Source organism: Alternaria ethzedia (genome assembly GCF_023757985.1).
Source record: "Alternaria ethzedia strain BMP 0044 chromosome Unknown scaffold_24, whole genome shotgun sequence".
Lineage (NCBI taxonomy): Eukaryota > Fungi > Ascomycota > Dothideomycetes > Pleosporales > Pleosporaceae > Alternaria > Alternaria ethzedia.
In genome coordinates, this window is record NW_026056217.1 from 151,991 (window position 1) to 167,112 (window position 15,122).

General features: G+C 53.6%; 4 protein-coding genes across 4 annotated transcripts; 2 read left to right on the forward strand and 2 right to left on the reverse strand.

The window, feature by feature from the left end:
* Nucleotides 1–2,628: 2,628 nt before the first annotated feature.
* J4E87_008051 (uncharacterized protein) lies at nt 2,629–3,695 on the forward strand (the record flags this gene model as incomplete). Its single annotated transcript, XM_049379644.1, has 2 exons — nt 2,629–3,355; nt 3,427–3,695. The coding sequence occupies 2 exons, from the start codon at nt 2,629–2,631 to the stop codon at nt 3,693–3,695; spliced, it is 996 nt and encodes a 331-aa protein (XP_049230531.1).
* Nucleotides 3,696–4,912: 1,217 nt separating this feature from the next.
* On the reverse strand, nt 4,913–5,337 carry J4E87_008052 (uncharacterized protein; the record flags this gene model as incomplete). The annotated part of the gene is made up of 3 exons (XM_049379645.1): nt 4,913–5,031; nt 5,141–5,201; nt 5,257–5,337. 3 exons carry the CDS (start codon nt 5,335–5,337, stop codon nt 4,913–4,915), a joined length of 261 nt encoding a protein of 86 aa, XP_049230532.1.
* Nucleotides 5,338–6,156: 819 nt separating this feature from the next.
* J4E87_008053 (uncharacterized protein) lies at nt 6,157–9,418 on the reverse strand (the record flags this gene model as incomplete). The annotated part of the gene is made up of 3 exons (XM_049379646.1): nt 6,157–7,368; nt 7,417–9,237; nt 9,290–9,418. The coding sequence occupies 3 exons, from the start codon at nt 9,416–9,418 to the stop codon at nt 6,157–6,159; spliced, it is 3,162 nt and encodes a 1,053-aa protein (XP_049230533.1).
* A 674-nt stretch (nt 9,419–10,092) lies between these two features.
* Nucleotides 10,093–14,909, forward strand: J4E87_008054 (uncharacterized protein; the record flags this gene model as incomplete). The annotated part of the gene is made up of 4 exons (XM_049379647.1): nt 10,093–10,588; nt 10,680–14,403; nt 14,456–14,560; nt 14,618–14,909. The coding sequence occupies 4 exons, from the start codon at nt 10,093–10,095 to the stop codon at nt 14,907–14,909; spliced, it is 4,617 nt and encodes a 1,538-aa protein (XP_049230534.1).
* Between the last annotated feature and the right edge of the window lie 213 nt (nt 14,910–15,122).

A 15,122-nucleotide genomic window follows, 5' to 3' on the forward strand; every position in this document is an offset into this window, starting at 1 on the left:
GACATTCAAACTACATTGATGTCCCAAAACTGTTGTGCTCACATAATTTCATTAGATACCACTGCTGCTTCCAGGACGGGGCGAGGTTGCGAACGATGTAAAAATAGTTGCCATACCTGAGGCTGGGGGTACGACTCGATACACCTCAGTATATGCTTCCTCTTAACAGCAACAACCTCATCGGTCATGGTTATCAGTCTTTTACCTTCGGCGCATCTCGATTCATTGTTAATCATGTCGGTGTTCGACTGATATACTACGTTTATGTCGGAGCTCTACGGTGACCATAGACGGAGCACCAGGCGCTCCTTGATAGAGAACTTCCGACATATCTTCCATCATCTTTTTGTTCACTGCCTGGTCGTATACGCCTTTTTGATGTCATGCGACAGCGAGTGACCGCCTTTGCACACAACATGTCCCGTTTCTTGAGGTCGATACTTGACTGGCTTTGCGTATACGAGTTTGAGAAAATGATAGGTCACTCTTTATTCATGTACGTATCTAAGCTGAACCTGCATCTTTAAGCATCATCTTACTCTTAATGCTTAGCCTGGCGATTGCCCTAGGTGACTCTTGCTTACTTCATGAGTATCCCGAGCTGGCATAGGCAGCAGTTTGACGCTGCTTGCTTTGCGACCATCCGGCATACAAACGCTTGTCGAAGTGATCTAGGCATCAATGCTCGGAATCTCAAGAACACATATTGCACATGAAACATAGGCACACATGACGATGGTGATGACGAAGACTATCGTAATGACTTTTGTGGTTATATTGGTTTCTCGTTTTGTGCTGCGGCCTGAAAATGTACGCGTGACAATGAGACTTCTTTAATGATGCTTAGCATAGTTGCTGGCACTGTGTGCGTGGCAGCAATGGTCTTGATGGAGATATCGGCGCCTAGATCAGCTCTGCTTTGGTTGATTAGGTTCGATATACACGAGAGCCGGTTCATCCATAAGCTTCTTGGTTGTCGCCATTACGTGGCCCGCATTGAACGAGGACGCGTAGGCGGCAGTATCATTGCTGTGATGATCTGGTACTGAGACAGCTACCCAGGGGGCAATGATCGCGGTCGTCGTGAGCATGCTCTCCTTTTCGTATCTCGGATCGTGCCGTATTGGCTTCATGAAGGTCAGCCGACATCCTTATGATTTCTCACGATGAACAGGAGCCATTTCCCATGGGAATACTAATCAGAGCCGCACGTAGTCCTGTACAGCTCATTGGAGCATGCCGTGTAGGCGGCAGTATTACTGAGGTAGATCCCATGTACTGAGTCAAGAACGCGACGAGTAAGATCTGGACCGTTGGATTGGAAGCGGTTCCGATGCGATAGGTCCGAATTCTGGTGCCTGAAACGGTGACGAGTCGGCCTGTGGAGCAGCGCACGATGTCCACGACAAAGCACGCTCGAGACGCTAGCCTAGTATTACGCAACCCGTCTTTATTCGAGACTGGAATCCTGTTCTCGAAATCCTGCGCATTCAGTCCATTGCGTAGTGGCAACGGACAATGGGACGACCAGACGACGATAAGGCAAAAGTAATTTCGGTGCCGCATGATGATGAGTGCGGCTTAACGAACCACCGGCTTGTCATTTCTTACTACCGGAGAGCCTCCGTCTTACAAGTTCGTGAAGTCCGAATGGATACAGCCAGAAACCCACCAGGGATGCTTTACTTGAATAAAGCCGGAAACCAAGGGCCTCGTGTGACGCTTCAGTTTGCAGCAGCAATAAAGAAAGGAAGCTAAGGCTAAGCTTCTATGCACATTCCCGGTGCTTCCACGAACAAAGGAACTTTACCCCAGGTTGCGCAAATCTTCCGGCAGTAGGTCGCACTATGGAAGGTGGTTGTAGATTGCAAGGTTGTGTGGGGATATGAAGATGTGTGGGTGGAATGCTTAGCGACGCGGCCAAATAGATTGCAACTATGGGGTGCAGATGCTTCGAGAAGGAATGGCTTCGGGCCTTCATCTACACGTGCCGTGGGTGAAGTATACGAGCATATTGCACGCAATAATTTGGGGGGTGTGCGTGACTGTGAAGACGCTCCGGAGGGAGATGGATGCAGCGCGGCGTAAGGGCGTATTGGGTTTGGCTGACGGCATCTTACGACATGCTACATTGAACTTGTTTCGTGTCGCCACTGAGGTGCAGCGAGTGATACAGGTGGGTCGGTCAGAAGGCTAATATCAGCTTGTGCTACGCCGCGACTGCACGTCGGAGTTGGATGAGGCCGTTTACGCCTGCTTCAGAAGGGGGCAGAAGGCCGTGGAGGAGCGGCGCCGCCCTCTGAGACTGGTAGCGACGGCACAGCGACACAGGAACGAAATCCGGGTAGCTGTAAGACGACTGCAACACACTCCCCTGACTTGGGTCGTGAAACGATGGACGGCCCGCGGCTGATGGCTGAGTTCCTAGCGTAGGGGGGCGTGTGTCGGAGTGGGCACAATTAGCTCGGCCCCGATGCGGGCAAGCGTTCAAGGGGTCCAGAAGTGCGCTTGGCAGCTGCCTATTAAAGGGTCCGTAGATGCCACCTGTCCTCAGCGCCGCACAGCCCGGGTCCTAGTGATAATCACCCACTATGCCCACTCAGAGCTCCATCCTACATCGACTTCACCATGGCTCAGTACACCTTCGACTCTAGTCTCTTTTCCCAAACCATCAACAACTCCGCCATGACTTCCACGCCCCTTCCCCCACCATCAGTCGAGGCCATGCCTACTACTATCAAAATGGAGATGATCGAGAACTACGACCACTCGCCCTCACCCGCACACCACTCGTCCAACTCGTCGGAAGCATCACAAACACCAGCGCCCGAGAGCAATGGCTCAAAACCCGTCAAGAAGCGCAAGTCGTGGGGGCAGGTGCTCCCCGAGCCCAAGACCAGCCTGCCTCCACGGAAGCGGGCCAAGACCGAGGACGAGAAGGAGCAACGACGCATCGAGCGCGTAAAGCGCAACCGCCTCGCCGCCCACAACTCCCGCGAACGGAAGCGCCAAGAATACGAAGTCCTCCAGACCGAGAAGGACGAGCTCGAGGCCAACATGCAAGCCTACAAACAAAAGATGGCTGAGATGGAGGCCGAGCTGAGATATTTCCGCTCCAAGTACCCCGGCGAAGCACCTCAACCTGTCTTCGACCTCGCTACACCACCCCGCGACACCTTCGACACCATCTGCCCCGCGCAGATCCCCACCTCCTTCCCCAGCCCAGAGTCAATGGACTCGATGGACTCACCCCGTGACTCATCGTGCCAACCTGAGACTCCCCCATCAAGCTTTGAGGCTTCTCCCGAATTCGACTCGACACAATATCCTGCCGCGATATTGTGCGACCTGCCGTGTCAGTCGACTTCGGGGGCCTCTCTACGGGCGACCTGGGCCTACCTCTCTCTCTTCAACCTTACGCTCCAGTCGACGAAAAGTCTGTCGTCATGGAGAACTTCTTCGACTTCGACCCGTTCCCAAAGTGCAGTCCAACATCGACTGCTCCCATGGAACCCCCTTTTAGCATGGTCGATTCTTCTTCAGTCGATGCCTTCGGTCCAACATCCTTTGACCACGGTTCTTACTCAAACTCTTACGGCTTTCTTGACGGCTTTGATGCAAAGTTCAACGACTTGCAGAGTGCCTCTGGCGCAACTTCGGTTAGCGACGAGGCCCTCGCAGCGGGACAACTTTAGCACTGACGCCATCAAGAGATCCACCAAGGGGGCGAAGAAGCAAACCGAGTTGGTGGATGGTGGCTGTGGATCACGAATGATGAGGTCTTCCAGGCCTAGACAATTGGGTCGGCGTAAGGTTCGGTCATTGAGGTTAACAGGGGCACTGGGTTGGGAAAATATGGAGTGTGGCATCACTACCAGGCGTCGGACGGCGTCATGAGCGTGTACACTCTTGTAGCAACAGTTTCGTTTTAGACTTGGTAACCATTCTGGATATCGCTTCCTGGATAGGCTATGGCGGACAAAATTCACCAAGGGCTGGTGCCTTTATCTAGCCAAATACCACGATCTACCACTTCATTACTTCGTCCCATCGTGATGTTTCCTCAATGTTGTTGATGCTCTACCCTTTCACATGTGCTTTTTGTTGAGTACCAAAGTTCCCCACTGCCGCTCCACCAGGGCCACCGATTCTCCACGATTCTGCCCCCTTCCAGCTTCCCACGCTAAGCATCCCAACCCTCCGCTTCGGACTCTCGCTCAGCTGAGGCGAGACTGACTTCGCATGCAGGCTGACGCCAGCCGCCTCCACTCAAAACTACTTGCCCAGCAGCCACGATGACATGAGAACCAACTTATTTCTAGGTCGCCTAATGACGTGACTGGAGTACGTACACAGGGTCTATTCATAGGCCGTTACGGATGTCTGGCTTCCGTGGACTCCGTCAATACGAACGGCGCAGTCATGTATTTTCACACGACTCAGCTCGTCCCGTACATAGACAGACGGACGAACGTGAAATTCGGCCTTCGCGATTGTGCGTAAGGTTCATCGGCCTTCGCTTACGAGGTCTACTAAGCCATCAACACCATTTTGGCGTCGCAGGGAACATTGTATGCGAGAACAGCATGTACACCGCACGAACATTCACACCGCGTTTTGGCCCCACCAACACAGGGATCTAGAACCACATGCTGTTAAGAAGATCGTCTTTGAGTTATTTGACTTCCATTCGTTACTTTCGTAGCTATCTAAGGGGCCCACGCCGCTTGCAAGCATGCAATGCAATGCAACGCAACTACCGATGTTACTCGCAAAAGTCCGTTGTCACTTGTAGATGTTACTCCCTTGCTTTGCTTTACCAGCTAGCTAGCCAAGCCCCTTGCTGGTGCCGGGGATGTTCTCCCTAGAGGCCGAGCGCGTGTCTGTCGCTCTTCGATCTGGTGGTGATAGCTTATTTGGTGACCTCGTCGACAGGCGCGGGCTTGTTCGAGTCGGTGGCGGGGGCGCCTTGGCCGGTGTGGCCTTTCTTTGGTGCAAGGCCGCCGCCGGAGGCGTTCATGCCTTCGATAGCTGCGTCGTGTCAGTGCTTGCGTCTTTTGCATTTATGTTTTCTTCCTTCGTTGTGGTTTGGAAAAGAGCTTGGGATGCGGAGAGGGGTAGGTGGGGCAGCGAGTCGTACCTTCGCCCTTCTCGATTTCAGGCATGGGAGCGACGTTGTTCTTGGTGTGCTCGAGGGTTGACTGATATCTGTTAGTCTCAAGCTTGAGATGTGCGATGGTAGATGAGGGTACGTACGTCTCCAGAGGCGCCGTGGACAGCGTCCTTGCCGACCTCGATGGGGCCGTTGTCTGAGGATCCGTCTCCGTTGCGAGGCATGATGAAGTATGTGAGTAAGGTTTGGTTGGTGTAGTAGTAGTTGGGCTTGAGCTGAAAGTAAGAGCAGTGGAAGATTTGTGAGTGTGAGTATGAGGGGTAAGAAGTTCTCGTCGCGATCAATTTGTGTCATCGCGATGATGTATTTTGCTGTGATGTCATGGTGGAGAAACGTACCTGCAGAGCGGGTCACAACTACGCACAACACTGCCTCACGATCATCATGAGCTCGAGTTTGTTTAATGAATACTTCTTGGAATTAGGTAATAGAACTCGCAGTGGTGGCTGCATAGGCATGTATCTGCAACGGCTTGTAGAGCATGATTGCATCGTGTTCTTTGAATGATGCGTATGTAGCCCGGGCAACTCAGGCGTCCTTGTGAAACATCAAACCCTAGGAAAACTCTTCGAGAGACTGAAGCTCTGATTAGTATTTCTTGATCGTCTAGAAACCGATTTCCTTGATTAAGCCCTGCCATGGCTTTCCAGGTGGTCCAAGTACGATGGGTTCTGGGGTTGGGTGAGGCACGGTGCAGCCATGTGACGAAACTGCTACGCTGGAAGCCAGCTGGGAAGTTGCTGGTGCGGAAGGCATGGCTGCGCAGATCTCAATGTCTGTAGCGGGCGCAACACCTGCTCTATATCAGACGACAGTGGGGCAAGATACGTCTGAGATATGACCGAAGTCATGCTGGAGAGTATCGAAAGTTCTCAACTTGAAACTGTAAGGAGTACCGTAATTATTGATTTTATGTCAATTGGTAGGCCAAGAACAAGGCGACAGCTGCGAAATATGCTAGACATGCACATGCAACCAGAAGCCTATCTTGCGCTTCTGACCCATCCGACCACACCAACACTATATCCTACTAACCCACCGACCCTTTCACGTTCCCTCTTTGCCTCCTCTTGCCACTTCCTCAATTCGCCCACAAGCTCAGGATCCTTGACCACGATATCTCCATGTAGTCGCAGGAACACACTCATCCAAGCCTGCACCAGCTCGTAGTCTCGACGTTCTTGTAGTCTCGCGGTCAACGCCTCAATGAACGTTCGTAGCTCAGTGTAAGGCTCCGTCGTGTCAAGGGTGCGAATTGCGATGTCAGCGGCCGATGGAGGAAGGGAAGAGAGGTGGCTTAGGAGAGGTGTATATTGGCCAGTCTCGGTCGCATGTGCAAGGTGACGGCTGAACACATCGGTAGCCGTGGCGGCGCTAGAACGCGAAGCAAGCGCGGAGCTGGAGATGCGAGATTTGGGGTCTTGGTCGAGTGGTGCGAGAGCAGCGTTATCTGCTCCTTGAATCTGATTTTGACCAAGAGACGGAAGGAAGAAAGGCGCCTTCTCTGGGGCTTTGGGAGCTTCCTTGGGCTTGTTGCGGGCACGGATGACATCGAGATGCAACAGTGTCTGCCAGCGAGACTTCGGTACCAAGCTGAGTGTTGTGATCTTGTCGCTGAGTTGGTCCATGACTGGCACTGTGACTTCATCCTGATCCTCGTCTTCTGCTTGCTCTTCAGTCGCAGCGTCAACGACGGCGATACCGCCCTCGCCAGATGCTGTCGGTGCATTCACTTCGACAACATCATTTTCTGTTATTTGGCGGGTTGAAACATGGGTGAAGAGTGTTCGGTTTGTCCAAATGTGCACACCAACCTCGCCATCCAGTCCGGTAGCGAGGAACTCGCCCGAAGGTGAAAAGGCCACTGTGTTAACCTTTCGGCGAAGTTTCATGGCGTCGATAAGATGGCCCGTCGGTAAGTCCCATACCCTGACTGCGGAGTCAGAGGCTGCAGAAATGATCCATCGGCCGTCGCTTGAAAATGTGTAGTCGAGAGTCTGCAACGCGGCATGGGACTTTGATGCCCATAACTCTCGAATGAGTTTCTTGGTGGTAATGTCCAATACACGGATTGAGCCATCGTCACAGCTCAGTGCTATCAGATCACTGTTCCGGTGGTAGCGTAGACCGTGAATCTTCGTCATGGGGTACCAGTCGATCTCGTGAAGTAAAATGCCGGTAGCAAAGTCCCAGAACTAAAAGATATTTAGTGTTGACCAGCAGTGGGAGAAAAAGTTACTCACCTTAACTTTACCATCATTGGAGCAGCTTATCAGCGTACGGTTCAGGCCATCTACGGCAAGACCAGTGATAGCTCCTTTGTGTTTGCCTTCGCCCTTTGCAAACTTCCGTGGCGAATCTTCTGCAAAGTCCATAGCCTCCTCGGCCTGTAGCTGTCGGAGTTTGTATTGTTTGGCTTCCGCCGGAGTGAGTCGAGCGGGAAACCTGCGACGAAATTGGCCAGACTGCAAGTTGTACATATCAATGGAGCCACCAGCGGAACCTATCACAGCAAACGTGCCGCAGGACGAGATTGCGACGCTCTTGACCTCTGTAGCGTCGCCTGTCTCGAATGCCCATCTACCAGCCCGTTTGCGCCCCCAGAACCAGGTTCTCGCAGTCTTGTCACCAGCGTGTCCTGTGACAATGCTCTCCCATCCAGTCATGTTGACCTCTGTAGCTTTCTTGTCCTGGCCCTTGACCTTGGATGAATTGGTCCAGATGCCAGACACGCCAGGCATCGCGCCCATGCCGCCGTCGCGGTTGAGAGAACAAGCCATGCAGGTGATGGCTGGCGCTTTCAGGTCTTCCAACTTGATATGGTGCTTGGAAGTCTCCACGTTTCCGTTCAAGAGGCCCATCTTCTTCGCTTTCTTCTGAAGAGCACCCTGGCTGAGCTCTGTGCTTTGCCCGTCGCGTCGCAAACTCCAGCCCCACAAGCTTCGGTCTTGACTCGAGCTAAGAAGCCATTTGCCGACATCGTCGGAGCCATCTGAATTGGAGGGGAGGAAGCGAAGAGTGGAAACTGGCGCAGCATGGCCGCCACGAGAATGCAAGATGCGCGGTAGGGGCGAGAAAGGGGTTTCGTCGAAAATCCATGTCTTTAAAGAGTTGTCCAAGCCACTTGACACAATTACAGCCTGTCCAGCGAGGAATTCGATCTTGCTGATGCCGCCACCTACACCTCCACTGACAGCCGGGGGTGGGCCATGAGCTCCCCGCAGAGTACCGGTCTTGCGACCGCCTTTGTTTAGGTCCCAGAAGGTAACGTCGCCGCTCTGAGTGCTGGCTGTCGCCATGACGCCGTCTTCACGACCATCATCGCCAGCACCCAGTCCGTCGGTCCTGAAGGAAATTGATGTCACTGGGTATTTCTGCGAGCCACCTGTGTTCAGGCGCATAACCTCCTTGTCGGCGCGAATGTCGTGGATTGTAATTGGGCCGGACTTGTATGCGATAGCGAGGAGGGACAAAGCGGACGTCGGCTGTAGGGCGGTCACAGAGCCGAAGTCTGCGGCTGGCGGGAGAAGCGTGTATAGCAGCTTGGCAGTGCTGAGGTTCCAAATCTCGACAGAGCCGTCCTTTCGGCCTACGAATATCTTGTTCAGATATGTGGGCATGTTGCAGATGCAGCCGGAGAGGTCACTGGACGATGCGCCGTGGAGGGTCGTGTAATGCTCGCGGGTAGCTGTCCTCCAAACCTCGAGCTTGTACTTGCCGCATCCTACTATCCATTCTCCGAGAACGACCAACTTCCTGATGCGCTGTATGCCGCCGCGTGGTATCTCTAGCTCAGCAATCTTTTTCCCGCGCTGGTATACCCACACGCCGCGCTCGTGTTCTTTCTTGTAGCTTGACCAAGCTGCAAAGACGACCTTGTTCCATGCTACTGTGGCAGTAATCTCCTCGGGGGTTTGCGGTCGAGTTATGAAGACGAGATTGAGTCCGCGCTTGAGGTCGTACGTTTGGAGAGAGCGGCCGACTGAGGTTGTGATCTGGAAGGTCGTCTTGCCGAGCGGGAGTGCTGTAAATGGTACACTTGTAGGCGACACAAGGCCAACAGTCTATCATGGAGTCAGTCGTGCGCGAGTGCTTGGTCGCGCCATGGAAGCTTACTCGGAACGGCGCAAATATCTTGGACTGGCGGATCTGTGTTGCGACGTGCTTTTCACCTTCGTGCCGTGTCCTCTGACGCTTGGTCACTGGGCCGCTGCTGGCACTCTGCTGTACCTTGGGGCCTGCCATGTTGGGTGTAGGTTGGAAAAGGACGACCGGGGCGCATGCATCAACTGGCTGGTGTTGCAGCCGCGAACGCGACCAGAACTTTTTTTGCGGAGATGAGATGATCAGATAAGATTAGACTAGATCGCGTGACGGCGCCAAGCGATCGACTCAGGGTCCACCGCCTTGCATAGCAAAAAGAATACCCACAAGCTTCCATGCTGGCTGGTGAGTTATGCTTCAAATTGCAACTCATATGCATGTCAGCAGTAACGCGCTCACAAGACATCTGGATTACCTCGACTATGACCGACCTCGCCTGATCATCTTCCAAAAACATGGGGACGCGGAACGGGGTACCCCCGAAGCCTGGGTACAAGTCAACCTGGGCGGGCGCCGTTCCGATGTGATGTGCAACACGTGGCGCGCGTGTAGCCTCGCTGCAGCCCGAAGGTGGACATCTAGAGCTCGAAACGGCACAGCATATGCAAGTCTGTCCATTCAGATTGTGGTATTCGACCATGCTGCCAAGTTGCGCTGAGTGACGTACCGTGTCGTGAAAGTGTTTCGCATTCTTGACGTCTAGAGACTCAACTTCTACTGCGCTCCGGAGAATGAAGACGTTGTGAGGATACTGTCGCCAAACATCTACTGTCCACTTCCCCCACGGCGCACGGGTGCAAGGCGTACCGCGAAACATGGAGCAGCCACTATCCCGCACAGCCAGTTCCGAGAGCACACGATCATGGCGACAGCTCTCCAGTGCGAGCGGCGCGTCCGCAGGCGGCCAAAAGGCAAGATCGAGCGAGCCTGAGACGGGCGGGCGCAATGTAGAGCGTCCCAGCGTGTCCGTCCCCTCGCTCGGTGCCGCAGCGATTCGACAGAGCCTGCCCGCACGCCGCCCGTCCAAGGCATCTGATAGCAGCATCTTTGAGTATTTTGGACAAGCCTGGTCTGGCTCCGCTCTCGACGACTCGGATGCCACGCCCACGCTAGAGAGCACCCGGGGAAGTCTTGCAAGCGCCCCAGTTAATCCTCTGCTGCTGCCGGATTCCTTCCGACAGCCGCGATCTGACGCGGGCACTGCAGCAACAGAGTCGAAGCGACTATCAATATCCTCATTCGTTTCTGCCATTTCCAACCGCGGATACAGTTGGAGTGGAAAAAGTTCCGTGGCGGGCTCAGAACCAGACGGTACGTACGTCATGGGCCATCACGGCCGCGCCATGATCTTTTTCACATGCACACTCCAGACATTCAAAGTTGACCCACTAACTCTACCCAGCCAGAATGGACAACCCACACGGCACCACGACGGCCACCTCGTCGCTCTCCGTCACTACCTCGAGCCAGAATGGCAGTCTCGGCACCAAAACCTCGCCCACGCAATTGCTCTTCCCCCAAGACCAGCCCGCCAACGGCCAGACGGCGAGCCCCAACACCGCGCCGGCCCACCCCGCCTCTCCCCACGCCGGGCAGCCCCCTCTGTCGACGCAGCCCCGCCGCTCAAGAAGCCGGACAGCCCAGAGACGCATCAGCGGAAGCACGGCGACCAGCAGCAGTCCGGCAAGCCGGGAGATGAGAGAGAAGAAGCCGACCAAGGGCATAATCGGCGTGTGTGCGCTCGAGTCAAAGGCACGCAGCAAGCCTGCGCGCAACATCTTCGGCAAGCTGGTGGACGAGTTTGAAGTCAAGATCTTTGGCGATAAGATCATCTTGGACGAGGCCGTCGAGAACTGGCCTGTCTGCGATTTCCTCATCTCCTTCTTCTCCGATGGCTTCCCACTGGACAAGGCAATTGCCTACACCAAATTGCGAAAGCCCTTCTGCGTGAACGACCTGCCCATGCAGCAGGTGCTGTGGGATCGCCGTCTGTGTCTTGGTATACTGGATAAGCTCAACGTTCCTACGCCGAAACGTATTGATGTCAGTCGCGACGGTGGACCCAAGCTGCCATCGGCCGAGTTTGCGAAAGCCCTGTACGAAAGAACAGGCCTGAGGCTGGAAGGACCCGAAGACGGCACTGGTGGAGGCTCCCCGGCACCGAAATCCGTTGAACTCATCGACGACAACAACACGATCCGCGTCGACGGCGTTACCCTCACCAAACCATTCGTTGAGAAGCCAGTGAGCGGCGAAGACCATAACATACACATCTACTTCCACAAGAAAGATGGAGGCGGCGGCCGGAGGCTGTTCAGGAAGATCAACAACAAGAGCTCAGAAAAGGATGAAACTCTCGAAGTACCCAGGGGCATCCTTGAACCGACAGGCAGTTACATCTATGAGCAATTTCTTCAGGTAGAAAACTCTGAGGATGTGAAAGCATATACGGTCGGACCAACCTTCTGCCATGCCGAAACAAGAAAGTCACCTGTCGTTGACGGTCTTGTTAAGCGCAATCCTAGCGGCAAGGAAGTCCGCTATGTTACAAAACTCAGCGAGTCCGAGGCTGCAATAGCAGCCAAGATCTCAGAAGGTTTTGGACAACGAGTGTGTGGGTTTGATCTACTGCGCACTGGAGACCAGAGCTATGTTATCGACGTCAACGGGTGGAGCTTCGTTAAAGACAACGGTGACTATTACGATAAGGCGGCCAACATTCTTAAGGAGATGTTTTTGAAGGAAATTGCGCGAAAACAACGCAAGGACGCCGCTCAACACGCGGCTGCAGATGCCCAAGCTGGTACAGATAGTGCTGGCAATTCTATAAAGGGCGCCTCGGGCCATCGCAAGACGCTTGGAAAGCTGTTCAAGAGTCCGAGCATGTCAAGGGTGGGCAATCATGCTCACAACCTCCAACATATGCGGCAGTCCAACACGATGCCTTCGTCACCTGACACGTCACTCAGCTCTACGCCCATCGCATCCTCACCTAGTTTCGAGAAGCCCAACCCCGCCTCAGTACTAAGTCCTGCAACAATCACTACTACCTCTACCTCGACTCCAGAAGGGCCAATGTCGGAACCCGAGATTACGCTTCCGCCTGCCTTCGATGACGATGACGACCTGCATCTTGAACAGGAAAGGTCAATGTCGGAAGATCATCTGGAAGTGCCTCCTCCGGCAACTGCGGCGCAATGGAAGCTCAAAGGTGTCGTGTCAGTCATTCGCCATGCGGACAGGACCCCGAAACAGAAGTTCAAATACACCTTCCATTCTAAACCATTCGTCGACTTGCTCAAGGGCCACCAGGCTGAAGTATTGCTGATCGGAGAGATAGCGTTGCAGAGCGTGAGTGATGCAGTCAAGGTAGCTCTAGATGAAGGTCTCGAGGATACTAAGAAGCTGCGCGAGCTGCAACTCTATCTGAATAAAAAAGGCGCTTGGCCTGGAACCAAAGTTCAGATCAAGCCCATGTTCCGCAAACGCCGGAAGGAAGAGTTGCTACCGGGAGAGACTCTACCCGAAGAGGTACCGGAAGCTCCAAAGCCAGAGTCAACAACTGCTGAGGGCACGGAAAAGACTGCCGCTGCCGGCGAGGACGAACCAGAGCTACTTAAAAACCGAAGCGATTCCATGTCTGGGGTCACATTGTCTCGCATCACTGCGCAAGATAACAACATGGTCCTTGATAAGCTCCAACTGATTATCAAGTGGGGAGGTGAACCGACGCATTCCGCTCGGCATCAAACGCAGGACATGGGCGCGAACTTCCGCAATGATCTGTTGTTGATGAACAGGGACGTATTAGATGATGTTCACATCTTCAGCAGTTCAGAGCGACGAGTGACCACCAGCGCACAAATATTCGGAGCGTCGTTCTTGGAGAAGGAGCAGTACCAGTCTGAACACATATCAGTACGCAAGGACCTTCTGGATGACTCGAACGCGGCAAAGGACGTTATGGACAAAGTTAAGAAGAAGCTCAAGACCTTGCTACGCGCAGGCGACAAGGCTCCGCCTCAGTTTGCATGGCCAAAGGACGTACCAGAGCCATACATTGTCGTTCGGCAGGTTGTGGATTTGATCAAGTTCCATCAGCGTGTCATGAACCACAACTTCAAGAAGATCGAGTCAGAAGCCATTTCTTCACTAGCTGCGTTGAACTCTCCACCATCGGAAGGACAAACGTCAGGACAGTCCCAGTACACTAACGTCAATCACATCCAAACACGCTGGTGCTGTAATGAAGGACCAGAGTTGTTCAAGGAGCGATGGGAGAAGCTGTTCAAGGAATTTGGAGACGCAGACAAAGTCGATCCAAGCAAGATTTCTGAGCTATACGACACCATGAAGTTCGACGCTCTCCACAACCGCGCCTTCCTTGAATGGGTGTTTACTCCCGATGCCAGCTTTGTGGATGAAGACTCCGTTGCAGACGGATCCAAGCAGACCACACCCGACAACAGCTCAGCCAAGTCTATACCCGTCGGTCCGACACCGTCAGATGCCCAGCTTAAGGCCGAGGCAAAGGAGCAGAGCGCGGAGAAGACCCATGACCGCGGTAGCCTCTCCCACCGTATGGGTTTCAGGCGCAAGTCTGAGATTACCGTCAAAGCCCCAGCGCCTCCGTCCTATGTACACGAGTCTTATTTCAAGCTGTACTCGGGTCTGGGTACTGCAGCCTCCAAAGCGCAAACCGATGCGAGACTGGTCAAGCTGCGCGAGATGTATCACTTGTGCAAGGTTCTGTTCGATTACATCGGGCCACAGGAGTACGGTATCGAGAGTGAGGAGAAGCTAGAAATTGGCTTGCTCACATCGTTACCACTTCTTAAAGAGATTGTTGGAGACCTAGAAGAGCTGCAGGCATCGGACATGCCCAAGTGTTTCTTCTACTTCACCAAGGAGTCGCATATCTACACACTGCTCAACTGCATCCTGGAGGGCGGTATCAAGACCAAGATCGAACGCAATGCTATCCCAGAGCTCGACTACTTGTCACAGATCAACTTCGAGCTGTACGAATCAGAGAATGCTAGTATTGACGACAAGCCGCATACTTTCAACTACAGCATTCGCATTACTCTATCGCCAGGATGCCACGCCTTTGCCCCGCTCGATGTGTAAGTCAAATGATTCTACGCAATGCAATACGACAATCGCTGACATGGGCAGACAACTGGACTCACGCCATATGATCGGTTTTGCACCACGTCGCAGTCTCACTCTCCACCAAGACTGGAAAGAAGTTCTTGAGACTCTTCGGGCAAAATTCCACACGTAAGCACAATGCACCTCTCTCGGCTTGCACTAGAAACTCCCACTGACGTCGTCTAGTGTCAAACTTCCAAAATCCTTCGTCGCCATTGACCTTAGCGAGAAGGTTCCCGAAGCTTTTGAGCGTAGCAGCAGCAGCAGCGTGAAAGGCAAAGAGCACAACATGACCGAGAGCGAAGAGCGCGGTAGATCAGATGAGAGAGACGAAGATGCCTCTCACATTCCTATTGCAGATGTACATGGCAACATTATCAGCCCTGGAGAGATTGTGAGTCCGGAGCGCTTGGCGCTAAACACGGAGATCAGCCCCGCCGGCTTGCCGCCGCCGGCGATGGATGCTGAGAAAGAGTAGAGATGAGAGCAGTCACTCGCTTTCAAATTGGGAGGCTGTTTAAGCATTTCGCATTCGTTGCATGGACTGGTGTCAGTGGGTGGCGTGTGGAGTCTGTACAGTATGTGGCTTCTACAGCAGTTTTGACCGCATCGCTAGCATTTTACCATATCAATCTGCATACTGATGAATGGACTCTGATTCCCGCTCAGCCCCGTTCGGCGCTCGTAATCA